The 25970-nt window shown below is 36.4% G+C and overlaps 1 protein-coding gene across 1 annotated transcript in view; it reads right to left on the bottom strand.

Annotated features, from left to right (window-relative positions):
* LOC122813256 (dynein light chain Tctex-type 5-like) overlaps nucleotides 1-25970 on the bottom strand; it is a 233902-nt gene that overhangs the window by 21712 nt on the left and 186220 nt on the right. The window contains exon 4 of the mRNA XM_044085485.1: nucleotides 16317-16391. Coding sequence (XP_043941420.1) covers nucleotides 16317-16391 — 75 coding nt within the window. The remainder of the gene's footprint in view (nucleotides 1-16316; nucleotides 16392-25970) is intronic.

The following is a 25970-nucleotide window of genomic DNA, read 5'->3' as shown; positions in this document are numbered from 1 at the left end:
GAAAAAATATATGTATATAACTATGACAAATTTAAAGCTAACTTCTATAATTATACACAATGTATGAATACAGAATTCTACTGATACAACCTGTATGAATATTCACCAACCTTTAATATGATTATCTGATATTTATATTATATCGGGTTAAATGGAATTCAAAATCCAGAATTTAACATGCTCCTGTGTATATATATATATATATATATATATATATATATACTATTCACCCTGGCAAATCCATCAACCTATACTCAAAACATAAAGGTTGTCCCTTACATAACATTTATGACATAAAAATCACACTGTTATTTTGTATCCAAAATAGGTTTGAAAGGGATACAATCATTCAACCCTGGTGATGTTGTGGCATCTAAATATAGTTGCCACCATACTTCCTTAAAGCTTAGTAAGGGAGTAGGGATCAGGTTGAGGAGACCCTGGAGAGGTGGAGATATGCTCTAGAGAGTTGAGGACTGAAGGTCAGCTGGACTAAGACAGAATATATGTGTGTGAACGAGAGGGAGGATAGAGGAATGGTGAGGATGCAGGGAGTAGAGCTGGTGAAGGTGGATGAGTTTAAATACTTGGGATTAACAGTTTACAGTAATGGTGAATGTGGAAGAGATGTAAAGAAGAAAGTACAGGCAGGGTGGAGAAGAGTGTCAGGAGTGATTTGTGACAGACCAGTACCACTAAGAGTGAAAGGGAAGGTCTACAAGAAGGTAGTGAGACCAGGTATGTTATATGGGTTGGAGACAGTGGCATTGACAAAAAGGCAGGAGTCAGAGCTGGATGTGGCAGAGTTAAAGATGTTAAGATTTGCACTGGGTGTGACGAGGATGGACAGGATTAGGAATAAGTATATTAGAGGGTCAGCCCAGGTTGGACAGTTTGGAGACAAAGCCAGAGAGGCAAGATTACGTTGGTTTGGACAGGTGCTAAGGAGGGATGCAGAGTATATTGGGAAAAAGATGCTAAGGATGAAGCTGCCAGGTAAGAGGAAAAGAGGAAGGCCTAAGATAAGGTTTATGGATGTGGTGAGAGAGGACATGCAGGTGGTTGGTGTGACAGAGCAAGATGCAGAGGACAGGAAGAAATGGAAACAGATGATCTGCTGTGGTGACCCCTAATGGGAACAGCCGAAAGAAAAAGAAGAAGAATATTTGCAACTAAGATTGTGTTGGTATGGTTTATTTTCATTTATATACATGTAAGATTGCCTCTGTGTCATGCGCAATCATTTAACAAAGATGCTTCTTGTGAAAAAAAATGACACATATTATATTCAGCATAATATTTTAAACAGAACCTAATGATAACAATAAAGCCTAAACAAACAACAAAAAACAGTGCAACTGTTTAAGATATGTACACTAATTCCCTAATTACTTCAAATATCTAGCCTTTTTAATTACATAAAGCATTTTTTCAGTTTTCTCCCTGCTGCCTGTCAACCATAAGATCCTGTCTTGGTCCATCAACCTATTTGTTCTCTTCACTGGGCAAGAGCAGACCAAGAGGAGTCATTATTAAGTCAGTCATTAGGAATGATGCATATCTTTTTTTTCTGCTTTTCTCACTGTCCCTAACTGCACACAGCAGGCAAGGTGCTGGGAAGGGGCATGCATTGGGCTATCTGCAGAGGGTGTTCCCTCATTTATGCAAGTGGCATTTCCTTCAAGCAGCCCTGTTCACTCCCCCACAGCAAGAGGCATCTCAAGCAGTGAGGTCTCACCACCATGTGTGCGTCTGAGCACAGGCAAACTCAGAAGACTCCCAAGGAAAGTCAAGCTGGACATGCCTCGCTATTCTAGTGCTGGGGCTGCTAAGCAAACTATGATCTGCTGAGTTGCAGTCAGGACTCCATTCCTCTGTACCAGAGTCAGGTTTTCTTTTTTTGCCCACTTACAACCTAAGTCCTCTGTCTGCTGATATCAATAAAATGTTCTGTCATTTTTATTTATAAAACTAAGGTGTGAAACTAGTTGGTGTTTGAAATACGTTTACATAATAAAGTTTGGTGATTATGAGATGCAAAAATATTGCTTGAATTGGAAGGTTTTCAGCAGTGCATGCAACTGTTTCTGCTGATGCACTTGTACAACTTCATATACATCTCTTATCTGCAGTGCTTTAGGTTAGAGCTAAAGTACTTGAATGACTACTACATCTCCTACTATTATCTGCTGCTTCTTTTATACGAGCTATTATACTGGCTCTAACCTCTGTTCACTCCTGCAGTGACCTTGGCAAGACCTTACACGCTTACTGTCATACTCTAACATCATTCCCTTTTTTGTATACACAGTTATCTAGTTGAAATCTACTTCTGTTTCTGCAGCTACCATTTAACATCACTAAGTGCTTCATCATTTGTAACAATCCGCATGGCCTACTTTACTCCAAAATACATTTTCTCAGTGCCTTTCATTGTCCTTACCTTCATTATCTCTTTACACTCCATTGATCACACCTGCAAACTTCTATCTACACACCAACTCCCTTATTATTATTGTTCTTACAGCCTCTGCTTCCCAATCTAAAACACGCTTTTCACATCTCAACTACAATCCTTTTTCTTGGCTTTCAATTTCCTAAAATCTCATAACCCTCTTAACAGACACATACTTCCAAATCACAGCCATAGAAGATTTTTCTGTTTATTCCATTATTATTGCCAGGAGCTATTGAGCTGAACCCTGAACCACCATACAGTGTTATTCTGAACAGCACCACATTAGAAACCTCCAGCCTCAGCACTGACGATTCTCAAAATGGACTAAAATTAAAATGCAGTGGAATCAATAATAAGAAATAAGGCAGCCTCTACCCATGCAGCTATCCAACATAGCAGTCATTGTTGGTATAGCTAAAACCTGTTTAAACCCGGACTCACAACCCCAGAACTTCCATTCCTCTCACTTCCAGTTCATCCGCACAGTCAGGCCAAATAAATTAAAGAAGGCTGACTTGTATTATTTAAATTAGATGCATTCTCTGATAGAGAAGAAGTCAGCCTAATTGGATTGTGATTGTGATTGACCTCTATATCCACAATATTACCAAAATTCAGATTGTCCTCATCTCTTTCCCTCCTCACCAGCTGCCTTCAGTAATCTGCTTTATAAACTTTCATCATGCACTAATCAATCAATGGACTTATTTCTTGGGGTTGTAAACCATTACTGTCTTTGCCCTGTTAGGCTAGACTTCCTTGGCAGTCTAGTACATTTTGTTCTGTTCATCCGAGTGAATAAATAACTTCACTAGACTCAGACTGCACTTATCTAACTATTTACTCCTTGATGCAATTAAGCAAGAACCCACAAGTGGATGTGGGTACATCGGGATTTACAATGGTTGGCATGGTTTGATCATAAGAGTGAAGCCTGAGTGAATAAACAAAGCCAACCATAGGGTTAAAACAAATTGCTTACCTTTCTTAAATAATGTATTTTTATAACAGCACTGTAGTGCTCCTCTGTATTGTTTCCTGTTCTTCTCCATTTTCTGATGTACTGTGCATGTGTATTGAGTTATGTTCCCACGCTTGCACAGTACATCAGTGGTGTTGAACAGAGGCAATAAAAAAGAATCTCTGTTGCTGTTTTTTTTTTTTTTTTAAGAGAAACAATGGATAAAAGAGAATCCCCATTGCTGTCTTTTAGTGTACATTTCCTGAAGGATATGAAGGCTATCTTAAATGTCTGTCAGGCTTGCTAGAAAACTATTTTTTTGTGGAAAAGACCAGTACTATGAGGCAAAAATATGGACATTCTGTGAGATCTGGACAGTTGAGAGGTATGAGAGTCTGATGTGATTTAAGGAGGGACAACACAGAAAGACAAGGAAACTGGGTATGTTTCTGTTTCTTTACTTTTGCAGAAGGTACCTGATTTTTCTTCCATTTTGCTCTGCCCTCCGTACCATATATGGTATTGTAACGGCTGGCCATTTTTTTATTGCTGTATGCTCAATTTACAATGGTCATGCTGGTTGGGCTGTTCAATCAGTGTGTATGTTTTTGAATAACAATGACCCATCATTGTATAATAACAGATAAACAACAACAAAAATGACACTGTAACTGTACAACCACCTAACTCAGGGACCACTGCCCCATCATTTTCTTCTTTGATGTCTACACCTGTCAAACCAAACTTTCAGCACTAGAACTGTTTCAGTTTTACCTTTCACAATACTCTGATACAGCTTTCTCCTTTCTGATCACTTTTCAAACTAAATATTCTCTTTTCTTTTTGCTTAGAAGAAAGCAACTCATGCCATCTAGATGTCCAGTGCAGTGATATTCTTAGCTGATAAAAGACAGAGAGAGAGAAAGCCTGAGCTTGCTGAAAGACAGAGCTAACGCCTACATTTAAATCATTATGCATTGCTCTCAGAAATCAGTGCAAAAACAATATTGGAAGTTGAAATATCCACTATTAGTATTTAAAACAACCATAAATATCAAAATGTTACAGAAAGAAATTAACCACACTCACATAGTACTGAAAACACACGCAGACTAGCATATGCTGAGCAACTTAAATGCAATTTTCGTAAACAACAAAGATTGCCTAGACTACCTGTTGTCAAAGTTATGCCTCAATAAGCCCAAAGGCACTCAGTAAAAAACAACACCTAACATCTCATATACTGTTAATCTCTGTGGAGCCCCAAACACTAAGCCCCTAAGGCAAGCAAACACACTTCCCAGGACTCTCGTCGTAAGGGACTCCTTTGTAAAATATACTGATGCCCCTCCAACCAGGCTGAAAAAGGAGAAGATAAGTCTTAGTTGCTTATCTGGAGTGCGAACTGCCAAATTAGATGTACACTCGTCATTATGGCACAGGTACCAGTATGATTCCATCATAGTCTGTGTGGGTGTAAATGACCTGAGATGTGCCTCCCTGGACTATATGAAAAGAGACATTATGGAGCTTTCATTCTGTGTGTCTCAGGTTGGCACGAGCCTAGCACTGAGCAACATATTACAATCACCAAGGTTGATGCCACAATATAATAAATAAAAGATTGATTTCAATAAGTGACTGTCCTTCTGGTGTCATCCTAAGGAGATCTGGTATTTTTCAGCTTGGGAGGACCTGGTTAGCAGACCATATCGTTTTGCTAAGGATGGTCTACATCTCTCCTGTCCAGGCTTTTGAATACTGGCTAAAATGTTTTCCACCCCATGGTGCCTTTTTTAGGCAATGCCAAACTGACAAACCCACCAACATAACAAAATCAGCTCAACTAAAACTCAAGTTGTTACTGCTCAGTACCTGGAGCCAAACAAAAATAAAAGTCCCTCCAAACCTTCCTCACACTCTAGAATATAAACATCTGTGCAGTTACCAAGACATGGTTTAAAGCAGGTGAGAGTACCCCCTGAGTGCAATGTTTCTGTGCCTTCCACACTTTTAGACCACTAGCTGCACAGACAAAGGACAAAGAAGAAGGTGTCTCAGTATACATCAATAACAAGCATACCTATAGCTTGGTCAAACAGGATGGCGTGCTTGAGTTCCTCCACATGCAGATCATCACGGACAAAATCTTATACCATATTGTAGGCAACTGTAGATTATCATCCATGTCCCAAGAAGCTCAAAATGCATACTTGGACCTACTGGAGATACTTACCATCCAACCTAATACTCTACTCATGGGAGACTTTAATTACTTATTAATAGACAGGGAATCCTACATGGCCTCAAATCTACAGGCACAGAGATCCCTGGACTTCATAAATACAAATACCTTTGAACAAATAGTGAGTAAGCCCAGTAGAGACTCCAAATTCTGGACCTCATGATTACAAATATGGGAGAACGCTGCACCACCCCATGTCTCATCATCCCTGGTAAGGTCTAACCATAAAGCTGTCTCTTTCAAAATCAAAATCTCAAAACCAACTCTGTCATCACATTAAAACCAGTAACAGGAATTATTCCAAGACAAATTACCTTTTATTAAATGATAAGTTGTCAAAATTCAGTATCCCTCCAAACCCAGAGAATACAGCAGCCTATGCTAAATTGCTGTCAGAAACTCTGTACAACCATGCAATGGCTGCATAGAGGTTGCTGTACCTTCCAGAAGTAAGCACAGGAATAGCCTAAAACAAACTGCCTTGGTGACATCCCAAGCTAAACAGGATATACAACAAAGGGAAAGAAAATCATGGCAAAAATCAGGAAGGGTAATTCCCGTAAAGAGAGAAACTCTCTCACCAAAGTAAATAGGGAACTAATAAGGTCAAGCAAAGACAACTTTGGGGTTAAGATATCCTCTCAGTTGAAAGATAACCATAAGGCCTTCTACAGCTACATCAGAAACCTCAAGAGCAGCACACAGCAATAGTACCACATTCACTGAGCCTGGTAATATAGCAATCCTGTTAGCAGGCAAATTCAGTTCCAACTTTACCCCCCCACACACATACACCCCAACCATCCTCTGTAAAACACCCTCAAACATAACCCCTCCAACTATAACTATGAGCAAGTACTGGCTACACTCACTAAAGCAAAGAACACAGCCTCAATGGACTCTGATAACATCCCAGAATGCCTCCTGAACAGTTTAAAATATGACTTATCAGGACCTCTGGAGCCATTATTTAACTATATTCGTAAAACAGGCTTTGAGCTGCATGAATTAAGCACTACGACAGTCATCCTCCTTCATTTCAACAGATCCTGCAAACTACACACTCAATAGTCTGACTAGTTTTGTTTGCAAACCCATGGAAAGAATTATCATGGAAATTATCAACAAGGACATAGGAGACCTCCAGACACTGGATCAATTCCAGTTTGGCTTTGTCAAAGAAAGGTCATGCTTACTGAATCTGATAGATTTCTCTGAAAAGGTCACTAAGGTGATGGAAGAGGGAAAAATAGTGCATGCTACCTACTTAGATATGGCTAAAGCAGTTGATACAATATCCTGCTCAGACATTGTCAGCAAGCTTAGGGAACTAGGTATAAACCCCTTTATAACATGCTGGATAGTTATCTGGCTCACTGACATTACCTAGATGGTTAGAATCGGTAAAGCTACCTCCACAAAGAGGCTAGGGCTAAGTGCTGGGCCCAGTGCTCTTTGGCATCTACTTCGTGGATGACAAAGCCAATGTCAAAGGCCTTTGGATAACCAAGTTCATAGATTAGTGTAAACTGGAAGCAGTCACTGAATCCTCACAGGATGAGAACACCTTTCAAGAAGGTCTCATACAGAAAAATGCTAGATGCCAAAGCCATGGCTTAAAACTCAGTACTAAGAAATGCATTATAGTACTTTTGGGAATTCTACCACCCTGGGTAACTATGCCATCAATAAAACACCCTTAAAAGAGGATTCATTAGACTAATCCTTCTATACTGTTCAAGTTATAAGCAAGGCCATGGCATCTGGGTCCTGAGAGGTCATTATACCACTGTATTTGTCCCTCATCAGACTCATCTTAGAGTATAATACCCCCTTCAGTATGTGCCTGACCAGACACATGCAGCAAATGGAACATCCACAAAGGTTCCTTACAAAAAGAATACAGGGAATAAACACAGTGTCCTATGATGATTACCTCAAAGCCCTGTTTCTTTACTCGGTATCATACAGACTTCTGAGAGGTGATCTTTGCCTTGTATACAAGTATCCCTGGACCCTGTATTAGTGAACCTTTTCAAATTCACAGAACGAACAATCTCAGAACTTCTAGATTAAAAGATGTACATTTTGCTTGCAACATAAATAGGACATGTTGGCGAGACAGATATGTTTCTCAGATAATTCCCATTCTCTGGAACAGACTCCTCATCCATGCAAAGCAGAGTTTCTCCCTATCCCTATTTAAGTGCAACTTGGACCAATGGATGGGTAATTGGAACTTCACCCAGTCTGGCTCCTATGTCTCTGATGAACAGAAACAGTCAGTGAATCACCACCTATATAAATCAAATTTGTGGGTCACATTGGGGTTGCATGTATAGGCTTATAAAGGCCCTAAATGTCATTAGCCTAGTATACTCCTATGAACCTATAAACAGAATTCTCAGCAGGTTCAAAACTACTTAGCTTAACTGCAGCTTTTCTATAGAAGACTTCAAATCTGCATGCTATTAATTGCTCAAAAAAGAGATGCACAAAATTTACTTTTGTTTACTTAAAGGTGTATATGGCTAGGCATCGTATGGTCCCTGAAATTGCTTTCCCCGTGGTGTTGTTGTGTTCCTTATTAACAAATTCATCACCACCTGCTTCTACACCTACTTTTACACTCCAGCTCCCTCTGACCCCTACTCTAGCTTCTACTCTAGAAAAATCTCTCTCCGATGGCATATCTTCCTAACCCATTTATCACTGATGCAATCAAGCCACCAGCCATTATGACAGAACATATAATGAAGGTATTCTGAAAAACAAAGAATACCTCATCCATGGGGCCTCACGACATATCTGATTGTCTAATTAATAGAGGTAAACAAGAACTGGCGACCCACAACTCAACTTCTTTAACCTGAGCCTGACAACTGGCTTTGTTTCATGGGTGTGGCGCACAGTTGCTGTGGCTTCATCATTAACCCCAGGAATGACCATGTTGATAGATCTGTAATGACGTCAAAAATCATATTGGACTCACCCTGTCTTATGCATCTTATGAAATTTTTGAGAGGGTTAGTCAGGCCATAGACTGTGGGCAATCTGTATGCAGAGCATACCTGAACCTTGTCAAGGCATTCAGTGCTATACCACATGCAGCTGTAATAAACAAGCTGAAGGAGCTCCGAATTGACCATTATGTGATTAGGTGAATACACAACGAGCAAAGAAAGAGGACTCACACACAAAGATTAGGGGGTACATCCTCTGTGAACATGAAGGGGGCCAGTGGAATTCCTCCGGGATCTGCACTGGGATTTCTGCTATTTTTTTAACTACTTCTCAGAATACCACTTTTCAAACAAAGCTCTCTAGGTAACAAAGTCTGTGGATAACTGTAAGATGGGAGTTGTTGTCATGGTCTCTTCTGATATACAGATATCCCAACAGGAACTTACACACCAGTAGCTGGTATTTAAATAATGGTCTCAAACTCAGAGCCAAAAAGTCTAGCATTGTGGCATTTGGTAAGTATCCCCTAGGTCCAGCGTATAACATACATAACAAACCACTTCAAAATTCAAAGGTTGGACCTATGCACTTAGATGGATAAGCTCCCCCACATTTGATCATCACATTGCAGTAGTGGTTAGAAAATCCTTTCACCTTATGCAGCTCATAGCAAATGGTATTCCAGATAAAAAGAAGTCCTCATCTGTTTGGAGTCCACATTGATTAGACCCATCACTGAGTACAACACCTCTTTTGGAATGTGCCTAACTACTCATATCAAACAACTGGAAAGATACCAGAGCTCTGTAACCAAAAAGATCATGAGCATAACAAAACTGATCTACCAAGAAGGACTGGAGGCTTTATCTCTAGACTCAGTTTCAAATAGACTTCTTAGGTGTGATCTGTGCCTTGCTTATTGGGCTATAAAGGATCCAGTAGTTCAAGAGCTCCTGTACCTCTTTAAACCAAGCAGTCCAGCTAACACTAGAGCTAGAGATATTTATGTAACCCAACAAATAAATAAGACAAAGTGGAGGGATAGATTCATCAGACCATGCATACTTCTCTTGAACAAACCTCCACTTTTCTTTTCTATCTTCATAATTCTCTCATTATCTGACCTACGTTTACCCAATTCTGTCCTTTACACTGTCAATTTAAACATCTTCAAGTGTTCTGAATCCACTAAAAGACCTTCAAACTCTCAAACAGTTGCTCCAAGGAAATGGTTCGAAAGTAGAAAAAAGTGAAGTTTTGATCTTTGGTACTAATACTAGACTAAGTTTTACCACCACTACCCCCCCCCCCACCATATATACCAAAACAATCACATAGACAAATATTTGTGTGAAGAGATGGCTTCTATCTGGCTTGACCAGTGGTTTCCAAGCTGGATGGTGCGATAACTAGGGATTCTGTACAAGGATGTACAAAGTGTCATAAACCAGCGGGGTAAGGGGTAGAGATCCTTAAGAGAATTGGAACTCACGGATTCCATTTCCATTCTATGAAACCTCTGCTTGCAATGTCTTTGTTGGACATTTTTATTGCAATCTTTCTACTAAATAATAATAATAATAATAATAACTGTTAACTAACTAACTGTTAGGATTAGCTTAACATTTGCTTTAGTTTCTTGACCAAGAACACTATTAGGACTAATGTAGTAACAGGAGAATTCATCTCTCTCTATCTCTCTCTCTCTCTCTCTCTCTCTCTCTCTCCCTCTGTTTCATAATAAGGAAGGTAGTTTTAAGCCTTTTGTATGAGTATTAAAGAAGAACTGCCAATACCCTGACAACACAGCAAAAAGGAAGCTGCAGGAGGTATTAAGAGTAGTGAGAAGCTTTGTTTACTATACAGGAGGAGTGTACAAAATTGAGGGACAACAAGACCTATAAGGGCAGAAAAGAAAACAGAACTATGGGGATTTTACAATTTCTTTTTTATTTTATGTATTTCTTTACATTATTTTTCTAAATGTGATGCAAAACGTGTCTGTGTGTGTGTATGTATGTAAACACACACACACACACACACACACACACACACACACACACGCATATATATATATATATATATGCACATGTTTTATATATATATATATATATATATATATATATATTATATATATATATATATATATATATATATATATATATATATATATATATATATATATATATAGATAGATATGTGTGTGTATACACACACACACACACACACACACACACACACACACACACACACACACACACACACACACACTCACACACACATGCGCGCGCGCACACAAACATAATTAATATAGATATAGATGTAGATATTGCTCTCTACAGAAATGTTGGCACTTGAAATGCAGAGTGCCAATATGCCAAAAAATGAAAAAGATTGAAAATACAGAAGAGTGAATCTGCATATTATATATACCACTTCCAGTGGAGAAAAGGGGAAATTCTCCAATGCCCATTGTACCCCGATCTCAATACAAAAGCTTGACTTTTCAGAAATTTGATTACATGAAGTTTAACTTTTTGAAAAGTTGATTTTCTGAAGGGGACCCATAAAATATATATGTGTGTAATTAACATACACACATACACGTTGATATTTATCATCAACAAGACCTTTTTCCCAATTTCTTCATGGGATCGGGGTGTTGTGTCAACTGTCAGCATCTCTCTTGATTCAGTACCACCCTCCTACCTTCTTCAACAGTCATACCTCAGTGTGTCAGGTCTTCTTTTGCTCAATCCAGCCATCTTTTTGCTGATTGCCATCATTTCCTCCTGCCTTCCTCTTGTCTGTCATACATCTTCTGCACCAGATTGTGTTCTGCTTTCATGAACATGTGCCCAAAACCACTGTAAGCTGTTCTCTTTGATCTTCTTTGCAACTAGAGCTACTTGGGATTCTGCTCTGAGGTCCTCATTTCTTCATATGTCCCACAATGTGCATCCTACCACCCATCTCAGGCACTTCATCTCCATTACTTCTAGCCTTCCTCAAATGTTATGTCTTCACTGTCAACATTTCTGTATTATATAGAAGTACTATTTGCACCACTGTTTTGTACACCTTACTTTTTAACTTCTTTTGCATTTTTATGTCACAAACCCTTCCTGACACTCTGTTGCCATTTGGCTGCAGTCCCTTTGACTCAAGCTTTGACCTCCTCATTCAGACTTCCCTTCTTCTCAACCACCCCTCCCACATACTTGAAGCTGTTAAACTGTGCCACTATTTTTCCTTCTATCTCAGTTTTCATCTTCTTCTGACTTCCTCCATTTGCAGCCATTACAACTGTCTTATCTGTTCTCAGATTCATTCTGTTTGCCTTTGGTTTTTACATTCCATTCCCGCTATCTTTTGCTGAAGATCCTGTTTAGAATATGCCTGTAATCAACATCATTTGCATATAGATGATACAGATGGTCTGTTCCCTCTGACCTGTTTGCTAATGTAGTCTATCACCAGTATGAACAGCAGTGGACTCAGAACTGAACCCTGATGCACCCCCACTCTTCCTGGGAACCCCTCTGTGAGTCCCAACACTACTCATACTTATGTCATTGGCTCCTTGTACATAGCTTGCAGTAATTTTGCTAGTGCTTCTGGGACTTCAAGCCACTACAGTGCTGTCCAAATCAGCTTTCAAGGCACCTTGTCATATGCTTTCTCCAAGTCTAGGAATGCCCAGTCGGAATCTTTCCTCTTCTATAACTTCTCAACTCTCTGTCTCACTGCAAACATCAGGTCAGTTGTGCTGCATCCTGATTTGAATCTGAAAGGCTCATCTCCCATCTTACTTTCTACTGATCTGCGTATTCATTTATCAGTTATCCTCTTCAGAAATTTCATGCAGTATGAAAAGAGTTTGATACCTCTATACTGACAACAGTTGTGAATGTCCTATTTGTTCTTGTACACTTGCACTAGAATGCTTGTTCTCCAGTCATCTGAAAAAAACCCTTTCTCTCCATAATTTTGTGAGCACCCTAAGGAGCCCTGTCTCACCCATCAACTTTATCATATCTGCTGTGATCTCATCTGAGCCTGCTACTTTCCTGGCTTCATTTTTCTTAGTGCTGTTCTTACTTCTTTGGTGGGCTTCTCTTCTTCTCTTATTGTAGGTTATGTCTGGGGCAGTACAGCTTCTGTGGGTATTTCTTCATTCAGAACCTGCCAGAAGTACTTCTTCCATCTGCCTTTCATGTCCTGTGGACTAGTGACTAGGTTGTTGCTGGCATTTCTTATGAAGGGTGTCTAATCACTTTTGTCTTTGTCTTTCTGTCTTTCCTTGCAACTCGATTGAGTTTCTTTCTGCCATCTACTGAGTCACTTTCTAGAAGCTGGTAGGGTGCCTCTGATGTCTTGGTCTTTGTTACTGCAACTGCTCTCTTAGCTTCTTTTTTAGCTAACCAGTATTTCTTCTTAGCCTGCTCTACCTATTCTATTTCCCCTTTTTTACATTTCATAGGTTCATAGATTCACAGGAGATTACTAGGTTAATGGCTCAAGAGCCTTTACAAGCCTAGCCAATCTAACCTGAATTTACACAATGTCCCCTAGGGGCAACAGGAAGGTATGGGTTTGTGCCTATGCCTTGGGTATTTTCACATATTTTACAGATTGCCCCTATCCATAAAGGACATAGACACCATCCAAGTTGTAAGGTTACAGTTCCTCATCAAGCAATCCAGACTGGCCTTGATGAGGGCCAGTTTAAGACACTGCTCTACATGAACAGGACATCTATTCTAAAGTGACAATCTCTGGGAAACATATCTGTCTTTCCACCATGTTCTGTTTGACACATTAAGTTCATATCCCTGGAATGTGTGACCCTTATGGTGTTTGTCTTGCATATATGTAGCAGGTCCATCAGGGATGGATTTGCGAGCAACTTATAGGTCAGACAGAGGTTGCTCCTTAACAGTCGATAAGAGACAGAATAAAGGGACAGGACCTACAGATTATCCATATAAGACATGCTGTTTGACGTCGCTCCAGCTGTTGTAGGTGTCTGGTCAAGTACATTCCAACTGGCACATTGCACTTAATTATCGGTCTATTGAGGGCTGTGGTCAGTAGGACAGTAATCTCCCTGGATTTGTATGCCATACCTTTACTTGTAACTTATGCCACAAAAAATTACTTCCTTACCGCTGTTGATATATGGCAGTCAAAGTTTAGGCTACACCTGGGTAGCCAGATCCCTTACCTCTGAGTCTACTCCTAAGGAAGTGTTGTTAATGTTGTAGTTAGCAGAGGTATTTGATTTCCTAAAGGGTGCAACAATGCATTTCTTCATGTTTAGCTTCAGGCCATGGCTATGACACCAATCTGTTGCTTGGCTTAGACTTTCCTGAAGGATATCCACATCATTGGGGGATTCAGTGATTGCCCCCAGCTTGAAGTTGTCTGCAAACTTTGTCATCCAGAGGCCTTCCACATTGGCCTGGGCATCCAAGAAATAAATTCTGAACAGGAGTGATCCCAACACTGAGCCCTGTGGTACACCACTAGTAACTGGCCTCTTGCTGGAACTTGAATCACCCACTTTAACCACATGTGTCCCGTCCTTGAGCTAATTGGCTATCCATCTGATAATGTAGGGATTTATGGCCAGTTCTGTAAGTTTACTTATAATACCTGAGTGCTGAATTGTATCATAATACCTGAGTGCTGAATTGTATCAAATGCTTTGGTCAGTTAGAGATGGGTAGTATGCACTGTTTTACCCTCATCCATGGCCTTAGTGACTTTCTCAAAGTTCACTAAGTTTAGCAGGCAGGACCTGCCCTTTACAAAACTGAATTGGGTCAGGTCCAGTGTTTGGAGGTTTCCTATATCTTTATTTATTAGGTCCATGATTATTCTTTCCATGGCCTTACCAACAAGACTAACCAAACGTATGCATCTGTAATTTCCTGGGTCAGTTGATGGTCCATCTTTATGCAGGGATATGACTGTACCTGTTCTCAGCTCTGTCAAAACAAAGCCAGCCCAGAAGCCATAGTTAAATAAATAATTTATTGGACCTGATAGGTCCCTACTTAAATTATTTAAGGGGAAACCTGGTATATCATTGGGTTCCAAAGATACTGTGTTTTTAGCTTTGGACAGTGCTGTGGCTGCTGTTTTTTTAGTGATAACTGGTGGAGAAGTGGTGGAGGGTATTTCTTGGGGGAGAACTGGAGGTGATGGGCAAGTGAAGCTTGAGCTAAATTTATCAGCTAGCAGATTTGCTATGTTTGCTGGATAGGTATAGGAGATGTTATCGATAACTAATTCCGCACATTGTTGGGTGTTGTCCTTAAGATTGTGGACATAGCTGAAAAATGCCTTATGGTTATCCTTAGAAATGGAGACTATTTTTACCACAAAGTCAGCTTTCAGAGACTTTACTAGTTCCATGATCTGCTTGTTTATACTAATGAGGGACGTATTGCTCTGCAAGGCACATTCATTCTTACTTTTTGACAGTATTATCTTTCTTTTATTGTACAATCTATTAAGACCAGGGGTCCACCAGCATGGCTTGTTTTTATGATTTAAACTGGGCTTATTTTGGTTCAATGCTGCCATTTCTGTGCAGTTGTTTATGTGGACATACAGGGCTCTACGTTACTGCTCTATATAGGCTACTATATTTTCTGGATTTGGGGGAACTTGAAATCTAGCTATGCTGTGGCTTAATACAGTGTAATCTGCACTGGGAAAGTCTTTAAATTCTTGGGGTTCAGTGAGGTGTCTAGTTTTTCCTTAATTTCCAAGGAGACTGTAGATCCGTGAGCATATTGAACCTACTCAGCCACTGTAGCTAGATAGCACCTGCATATAAGTACCGAGCACATGCAAGACCAGTGCCATTTTGTACAGTCAGCCAGAGTGAATGCAGTCATGAATGGAGATGCACGTGTGTTTGAAGTAATGACTGAATCAGTTAGCCTAAGTACATGTTTCAGTTATACTTCCTGATGTGATTATGTACAATAAATATCTTGAACCCATACAATGCTTCATCATCTCTGAAGTGTCAGAATGGGATCAAAAGTTGCAGCAGCTCACAAACCATGAGGCATGAGGTTAAAAGTGGAGAAATATACAGGAGTGAACTCACAAATGGTTCAGTGGTTATTTAAGGTACTTAAACTTGTTTAAATGATCTTTCAGTTGGCAGCGTGTGTGGCGAAGTATTCAAAACTTTCAAAATAATTTCCAAGATAAACAAAATGTCTGAAATTGAAACATACAGATAAAAGTATTCAAAATAATTACAGAAGTGTTCAAAACAATTTCTGAAATGTTTAAAATGCGCAGAAAAGATAAAAAGACCGAATGTCTTTGCAATGTACTATTTTTCACATTAACTAAAGTTATTTGAAGTATCCGTAGTGTCTGGAATATTTGCAGTGTGTACAGTGTTAAAATGAAACTGTTTCAGAGATATTGTGTTTTTAAACATAGTTACAAGTACCTGGTCTATGCTTATGTTTAAACGAATTTTGTTGTTATGGCAGAGGGATTTCACAGACATGAACTGCTGGTGAAGAAATACCAACAACGTCCACAGAATTGCATTTAATTATCTGCTGTCAAAATCATACTGAGACAAGAGTCTAATAGGTAGAGCTTTGTTCAGCACATCGTTACAAATACCAGAAAATTGTCCATGATACCTGATCATTGATGATTGTGAGGATCTGTCTCTGTGGTTTCTCATTTCCTTTCTTTGCTCTTAAAGCAGCTCTTTCCTGCAGATAATAAATGAAAGAATGTAAACAGAAGCATGTGAAACAGTCTGTCACATGTTAAACTGGAACTAATAAATATCCTTCCCCACAATGGTACATATCATAGCCCACAAATAGAGTAATTAATCCATTGTAAACTTCATCTCTTTGACTTTTCCAAAGTTAGGTACAGATACACTTAAAAAATAAATGTCCAGTAAATTTCAGTGCTTACTCTTGGGATACAAGTAGCAATAAATCAAAATAACTATTTACGAAAGCATGAAATCAGATGCTGGACTAAAAGTGCCTTAAGCAGTAATTGTTATTAGAAATGCTACAACAACATAAAATAAATAAAGTATAGAAGTTATAAGAAAAGAGTAACTCTAATGCATCAGGTACAAAAGTAATCAAGATAACAATGGTCACAAAAAAAAACTATTTTATTATGTTACAACAATATTGTTGGTTCACATTGTTTGGTTCCTCAGGTTGGTTCTCGATAGGGGCTCTGCTATTCAGACTCTGAGTGCCTGTCTATGTCCATGTGAGTTTTTGTTGGGTTCTTTTATTTCTTCCCACATCACTAATGCATGAAATAGATGAACCGGTGAATCACCATATTGACTGTCGATGTTTAAGATGTGTGTGAGAGTGTGTATGTTGTATGCAGAAGAATGAGCTATATAAAGGAAACAAAATATTCAGGCCAAAAAAATAGCACAAATAAGCCATGAGAATATTAATTCATAACTCACTGCTTATCTGTTGTTTTTTTTCCGTCAGATTCATATTGCAGCTCAAATAACTGTTTAGTGAGGAAAACAAAAATCCATCATATTCTTTTCCTCACTAGGTGGTAACATATGCTCACAAAATCCACAACACTTTAAAAACATAGAACTGCAACTGTCAGCATAATGCTGCAGAAACTCCATTTGCCTTTAACTTGGGTTTAGTTCATGAAGGCAAAGGTTCACCTGTTAACCCCTACTAAATAACATTTCAATGAGGAAAAATGATCTCTTAGCTTCTGTGTATTTCTGATCTGCAGTATTTTCACTAAACCCATTTTGCAAATATTTCTTTTTTTGTTTGCCTTTTTTAAAGGTTCAGCTTTGCCTTCTTTCTTTTATTCGTCTAACAGTAACTACCTGACGTTAAGTAATTTAAAAAAAAAGATGTTGCAGTGCACCCCCTCCTCCTCAAAAAGTATCAACACATAAAAAGGCACATGCATATAGACAAATAGGAATGGATTCATAGACACCACATTGTGCTGTGAAAATTAGCATGAGTAGTGGACATGTGTGAGGAGTGATCCAAAGACATAGATAGCACAGCCGCAAAATAGTCAAAATAGTAAGGCAAGCAATATGTGTTAATGAGTGCATAATGGATTTATGTTGACTCACTGAAGATAGTTTGGTGAATATAAACTCTTTGAAAAATGCTTGCCAAAGCTAACTTTGGTGATCATCTGAGGAACTTTCTGTATCTCTCATTTGGGGAAACCCACCATACTCCCCAAATATAAAATCTGAAGTTGCACAACAGTGGAGAAAGAGGCAAACTCCTCTTGTCAATGAATGTAGCTTTGGCAAATATACTTGTCTCTTTTTATATTTGCTGACATTACCTTTGGCAAATTGACGGGAACCTGTGCATAATAACATGATATGAGGAATCCCACGTAAATGAGACACACAAATTATACAAATGAAAAAAACTGGAATGGTGGACAGACTCATAAATGTATGAAAGGGTATCATTATGTGCAATGTACATCCATTTTGAACACTGAGGTTTGTGGTGCACATGGTGGAAGCCATGCTAGGAACTGCAGCAGGAGCACAGCAGTATGTGCTGGGAGCCAGCAGAGTCAATGCAGACAGTGTGTGTGTTGTGGCCATCCAGGCCACCAGAAGGGATACAAGACAACACCTGACATACCCCAATTCACAATCCAGCAGCCTGCAGACTAATTCCGAGTGGACAAGAATAGTATAAGGGTCCTAGTCAAGCTCCATTTCCGACAAGCAGATCTGAAGATGATATGTGGTATAGTCAGTCCTGTGGATACAAAAGTATGTGTAGTGTGAACCATCTTAGCTGCAGTGACCCAGTGACATAAGGGGGACATGTTAAGATATCTCAGACCCTCATAAATGCTAAACCAGCTTCTTAACATTATGCCATGAAATATAGAACTGCATATCTGGTTCTCCAGTTCATCCGATAAGAGACAAGACACTATACAGGCCTTTTATGGTAGCACATTTCCTTCTGTTCCCTAGCAGCATATCGTTATAGTAAATGTGTTGTTATCAAAGCCCCCATCTGGTCCATAGGGCCAGAGATACTATTAGCTGTGCATAGTGCTGGGCATTGTTTTTGAGATGTTTAACATAATTAAAGAAGGATTTGTGGTTATTCTTCACCAGGGTGGCTATTTTTTACCTCATATCTGGCTTTTGTTGATGTGATCAGGGTTTGGAGTTCATTCTTTAGTTTAGCAAGAGCATTTTTGTCATCTTGAGATAGAAATATTTATTTTTGCATGTAATGATTTTTTTGTTTGTTTTATTTATAGAATTTGTTTATTTTTGAATTTGGAATTTAAATTTCTGAGGAGGGTATGTGTGTCTATGCAACTATTTACACAAGATTCTTATTTGGTAGTGAAAGATTCCACATAAGCAGTGGGGTGATCAAGGTAGAAGGGGCTTCTGAATTTAGCTATGTTCATCACTCATTTTTTTAGATTAGCCTTTGCATTATCTCCTAATACTGAGGTGCTGGAAGATACTTCAGGCTTTAGTCTTATGGTTTATGTAATTGACTTGTGTTCTAATTTGAACTGGGAGAAAGTTATAATTGTTAGTTACAATGTTACATATTTTGGGCTTTAAAAATTACAATACTAGTCTAATAGAATCAACAGTTTTTGTATAGTTTGTAAATCATATTCATTTACCATATAATTCTGAAGTTCAAAAATGAAAAAAAGTAGGTAAATAAAACTTTCTTTTTGAATTTGATATTGTATTTACTTTGGAGGGAGACAGCTACATCTCTGCAACTGTTCCCATGTGAATCGAATTTGTCAGTGAAGGATTCCACGTAAGCAGTGGGGTGATCAAGATAGAAGGGGCTTCTGAATTTAGCCAGGTTCATCACTCCATTTTAGAAGATTAAGCTAAGCATTATCTTTGAATAACAAGGCATTGGAGGATGCTTCAGGCTTCAGTCTTGTTGTGGATATGATTGACTTATGGCCTGATTTGACAAGGAAGAAATTTAAAATTTAATTTACAATGGTACATATTTTGGGCTTTAAAATTTACAATCCTTTCCCATATCCTGGTCAATACTCTGACAGAATCAACAGTTTTTGTTCAGTTTTAATTCATATTTATATCCCATATAGTTCTGAAACACAAAAAGAAAAAAGTAAGCAAATACAGCTTTTTTCCTCCACTGTAATATTTTACTTATACTAAAGTCTTTATTTATTTATGACCAGGTGAGCAAACTCATCTAAGGACCTTTTTCAGGTGTGACCCGTGCCAGGAAGGCATTCATCCATTGACAAAGTAATAGTATTTATGGAGATAGATACTTGCTAGGACTGATGATTGTACAGAAATATAAAGTATATACAAAAAATACAGTACTTTGCAGTAAAATACATAAATATATAAAACAGCCAAGTATGGTGGTAAGACTGGTAAATACAAACTATTATATCAAAAGGAGGGCAACGTGAAAAGAGATGAAGGTAGTTTTAAGTAATGTAGGGATATAGTGCTGAGGCAGCGATATTAGAAGAGGAAAGTGAGGAAATAGAGAAAAGAGAAAGAGGAAGGGTTTTGAGGATAATAAATTCTGAGAGATATGTCAGGATAGTATGCTGAGGAAAGTAAGGGTGTGTGAGGATAGTAGTGGTTATAAAGTAAATGAAGTATGTGTGTGTGTGTGTGTGTGTGTGTGTGTGTGTGTGTGTGTGTGTGTGTGTGTGTGTGTGTGCGTGTGTGTGTGTGTGTGTGTGTGTGTTGGTATAATCCATGATTGTCAATGCAGACAATGACAGTTTTTTTGTATGCTTTTTCATTTCTTTTCTTTTTTTTTATATAACACTGTTTTATTGATTTCCATAGATCAAGAAATTATTACATTATACAGATAATTATTCATTAATGTGACATTAAATACTCAACTATGTACAATTATATACAAAATGCTCATAACTAAAACAGCTTGGTTCAGCATATTACATTTTGTCTAATATTTTTTTTTATTTCAACCAAGATAACTTTCTGTGGGTCATTCTTGTTGTTCTATAGTTAAGAGTTTCAAGTTCTCTGTTACATACTGTCTTGGCCAATAGTATAAACTCAGTAAAAGAGACAGTCACTTTACTTTTCCAATTTGAAGTAATAACTTTCCTTGCTATTGCCAAGATGGACCATAAAATATGTATTTGTGACTTTGGTATACAATCTGGTATTGAGGCATTCAGTAATAAAAGTGTATCTGTAATTATGCATTTGTCTGTCCACAACGCCTTTGTAAAATCTCTAAATTTCAGCCAAAAAGGAGCAATCATTTTACATTCAAGGTACATATGTATCCAATCTGAACAGAGACTCTCATCACATCTCCAACGATTATGACTAGTTTTATTCAATATTGTTGCAATTTTCTGAAGAGTAAAATAACTCCTGTGTATAAATTTCCATGTAAATATTTTCCAATATAAAGATGATGTTGCATGATTTATCAACCTGAGTGTTAATAATTTGTCATTATCAGAGAAGCTAAATTTGTTAGTATTTTCTATAAAACTCCATAGAGAACCACCATGCTGTTTTAAGTCAGCCCTCAATGTCTTATAAGATAAAGAAAACCCCATGCTAAATTTTAAAGAATTTAATTCACACAAAAGTAAAATTATTTTAGGCTGAGGTGAAGTATATGACACTTGACTTGTTTTAAATTCCTTTATTAGATATTCACTGAAGATTTGAATATTTAACCAATTATCTTGATTTAAGTTGTATCTTGCTAAGAGACTTGTAGTGTCAAGAATATTATTTATACTAAGGAATTGGTGCCAGTAATTTAACCCATTGCCTTTCATTTCTATTATTTTGTTTATATTGAAAGAATCTAAGCAATTGTTTGTGAACGCTATTGGGAACATTAATATTGAGAAATGTCTTGTTATGCAATGTGTGTGTATAATTTTCTTAAAATTGTTTAGTATATAACTAATGCAATATGGTAGCTTCTCATTTTTGCTTTCTTTATATACTGAATCTTTCACTGTTAAAGACAGTTTATTATTTTCAGTAAAAAAGTAATTGTTTATTTTTTCATCTATATTAGATAATAAAATGTTTGCATGCAAATCTTTCCAATTTGATGTATACTTATTACTTAACCACTTACTTATGATATGAATTGTAACTGAATCAGCATATAGTTCTAAATTTGGGAATGTGATTCCACCTTTTTCCCAATCTCTATTGTGTCAATCATATTTTATTCTGGGTTTTTGTGGGTAACATAAAACTTAATTAAAAGTGAATTTAATTGTTTTATTATTTTTTTGGAGGGCTAATAATTATAGATTGAAACAAATACAAAACCTTAGGAAGAATACACAGCTTTATTAGTATTCGTTTTTCTTCAAAAGTAAAGAACATTTTATTCCACTTGTCTATATATTCTTTGACTTTATCCAATAGATTTCTATAATTAACTTGTATCATTTCTTTCCAACTAGGCTTTATATACACACCTAGATATTTAATAGACTCATTTCCCCAGTTAAAGTTATTATATTTTTTTCCATTCTGAACTTACTTTACTATTTATTAATAATGTTTCAGATTTATTATTATTGAACTTTAGGCCAGAACATTTCTCAAAAAGTTCTATAGCATCTGCAATATGCCTTATTGAAGAGTTTAAATTACCTATGGTTAGTATTATATCATCAGCAAATAATTGTACTTTTGAAGAATAATTTGAATCAAGAGTGAAACTGTTTATGTTATCATTTTTTCTTATGTAGTTTGCAAATGGCTCTATTGATAATGCAATAACAGAGGCGATAATGGGCAACCTTGTTTAGTTCCTTTTAGTATTTGAATTTTGTTAGATAAGAATGCACCAATTTTAATATATGACACATAATTTTTGTATAAGGTATTTATTAGTTCTATGAAATCATTGGAGAAATTAAAAGTTTTTAATACTTCAAATAAATATGTCCAAGATAGAGAGTCAAATGCTTTTTCAATATCTAAACTAATTATTGATAGTTTTTTTTTTCTTATTTGCAACATCTATCAGGGTTAAAAGCCTAATGACATTGTCTTGAACTTTTCTATTCAAAATAAAACCTGCTTGATCATTTTCTATTATTCTCGGAATTAAGTAATTTAATCTTTTAGTAAGTATTGAGGTGTAGATTTTATAATCTGCATTTAGTAGAGATATAGGTCGATATGATGTCACTAGCTTAGGATCTTTGTCTTGTTTTATAATGGGAGATATAATAGCATATTTCCATGATGGAAAAATGCTTTTATTTTTTCTAAATTCTTCATAAGCTACCTGCAAAATCTTTAAAGTATCTTCGGGAACAACTTATATATCTCTCCAATAATTCCATCTAATCCAGGTGCCTTATTGCTTTTAAGGTTTAGAATACATTCTTTAATTTCTTTTAATGTTATTGGCTTAAGCAAATTAGTATTTTGTTCTTTTGTTACTTTTTTGTTAATATTTTCTTTCAGAAAATTATCTGTAAGTGCACTGTTTACTGAATCAACATTTCTATTGTTTAACCTCTTGTAATGTATTCTAAAGACCTCCAAAATTTCTTTGTGCTCTGTAACATGTTTTGTTTTAATTCCTTTATTGTCAATTATTTCTTTTTTATGGTTAAGGCCAGCTAGATGTTTTGCTTTGACTGCCAATCTGTGTATGTGTTTGGGGTTCACTGAATAGGATTGAATTCTTAATTTTTCTAGATTTATTGTCACTTTGTGATTTCAAATTTCTGCATATCTATTGTGTAATGTTTTTAGCTCAGAATTTGTTCTTATGTCTTTGGTACTTAAACTTTTCCTTATTTTATCTATATTTATTTGTAGTTGCGTTAGTTCATTTTCCCATTGTTTTCTTTTGATTAGATACTAATTTTTGATCTTACCATATAAGTAAGATTTTAGTGAATCCCAAAGTATGACCTTTGAAGTCTCATTATTATTATTAATATCTAGAAAAAGTTTTATTTCATTAAAGAGCCACTCTTTAAATCCTTTTAATGTAGTTATATAGACAGGTAATCTTTGCAAAGTTATTAAGTCTTTAGGCATGATATTAAGCTTAAAAAAAAGGCATTATGGTCTGACAATGGGCACAAGCTAATTAAGACTTCTTGAATCTTGTGAAATATATTATTTGTAACTAGTGCTTTATCAGTTGTTGTTTGCGTACCATACCTATATGAATAGTGAGTGTATTCTAATAAGTGAGCATCTTTTAGACCATAAATATCAATAAGATCTAATATATTAATGAAATTATTTAACTTTTTGCTGCAGAAGATGCTTTAAAATTATCTTTTTTTGTAGTATCTTTATCAAAAAGGAGACGATTAAAGTATCCAGCATGTATTATTTCACCTTTGGATTTGGAAATTATTAACTCCAGCTGTTTATTTGCTGTAATTTCTCCAAAACCAGGTATCCAGTAAGAGTTTACTAATGTTACATATCTTTTGTTTATCTCTAAAACTACTAAGCATAGCATGCCATTCTTATCTGCATTGGTATCAATGATTTTAGGTTTTGGTAATGTTTCTCTCCATAATATCATCGTGCTTCTTCTCTTAGTTTGATAATGAGACTCTGCAAGAATCATATAACCGTTAAAAGATAATCTAAGTCCTTATTAACAATGTGTGTTTCCTGTAAAAACCCTATATCTACTTTATTCAGTTTCAAGTGTTTAACTATACTTCCTCTTTGAAAGGATTATTAAGGCCATTGATGTTTAAAGACATACACTTATAAGAGAACATTCAAAATAGTACACATACTTCCATTGAATTTAGTTATGAGCAGATAAATGGAACTGAATAACAAAATTTTAACATATATAACTATATACTAAACAAAACATGGAAATCTAAATTCCTGGCTTGATGATAACATCATCTTAACCACCACCACAAACATCCCTACAACCAGTCAACCTTTACATTGTTGCTTCCGCACTTAATAATTAAGTATACAGATATTCATGTTCAATATTAACAATACCCTATATTGACATTTAAAGTGCCAAAATATCTTAAAACACATAACAAATTATAAAATGTTTATAAGTTGCAAATAATGGCTAGTTATATAGTAAATATTTATGTTTAACATTTGTTTCTGCATTATATTAATAAGGTTCTGTTTTCATAAATCAACATACATAGATATAACTTCATAAGCAGTCTAAAGGCTCAAAATTCTCATTAAGCTGAAGGAAATAAAGCTATTATTTTATTTAGCTAATGTTTCATGTAATATGTTCCTAAATTTGAGGTTTAGTAACCTTTTTTATTTCTTTCTTACTCACCATCCTCTCAACTACTGTCTTTATACATGTTATTTATATTCCATATGTAAGTTGTTTAAGCAAATGTAATGAGCATTCCATGTTATGTTGTTATGATATTTGAAATTTCAAATATATTTAGTGTAATAAGCATATTTTACAATCATCTTTTATCTCATTTATCCCCTGCTGTTTCATTAGTCTACTACTACTATTGCTTTCAAACCTTAATACTTCAGAGCTGGATTCATTCCAAATTTAAATTAGAATTACTATCTATTCAATTTAGCAAGTACGTAAAGCATTACTTATGAAAGCTGTTAATTATATGATGACATCTATGCATGACATCTCGACAAAACACATTTTTACTTGTTTATATATCAACATATAACATAAAAGTAACTGTATGCTCATCCTGTCCGCGTTTCCATATTTTCCCCATCCCATTCTCTTTTTAACTGTCTATAATTTGTGGATGACTCTTTATGTTGTTATGATGTTTGGTGTTTCAAGTATATTGAATGTAATTTGCAATCATTATTTTATCTCATTTATTTCATTATTGCTCTATCAGTGTAATATTACTATTGCTTTTAAGCTTTAGTATTTCAGAAATGCATTCATTCCAAGCTTACACTGTTATTAATATCCCTTCTATTTAACAAGTACATAAACATACAGCACTTATATTAGCTATTGACTATATGTTGATATCTAATATGATATTTTGGCAATAAGCATGTTTACTTGTTTGCATGTCAGAACATCAAAGAGTAGTATGTTCACCCACTTCTGTTTTATTATATTATCTCACTCACATTACCCTTTGGCTAGCTGTCTACAACTTGTAAAAATTCTTTATGCCAGCACTTTCCGATCTCTCTTAAGTAGATTCCTTTGGGTTAGTTTGAATAATTAACACAGTTATTTAATTATTGTATCGATATTATAATTAGGAATTTGTTA

The sequence above is a fragment of the Protopterus annectens genome, chromosome 10.part0 (assembly GCF_019279795.1).
Source record: "Protopterus annectens isolate FY-2018-M chromosome 10.part0, PAN1.0, whole genome shotgun sequence".
Taxonomy (NCBI): Eukaryota; Metazoa; Chordata; order Ceratodontiformes; family Protopteridae; genus Protopterus; species Protopterus annectens.
Note: the sequence above shows the minus strand (reverse complement) of the source record. Positions and strands in the feature narration are given on the sequence as shown.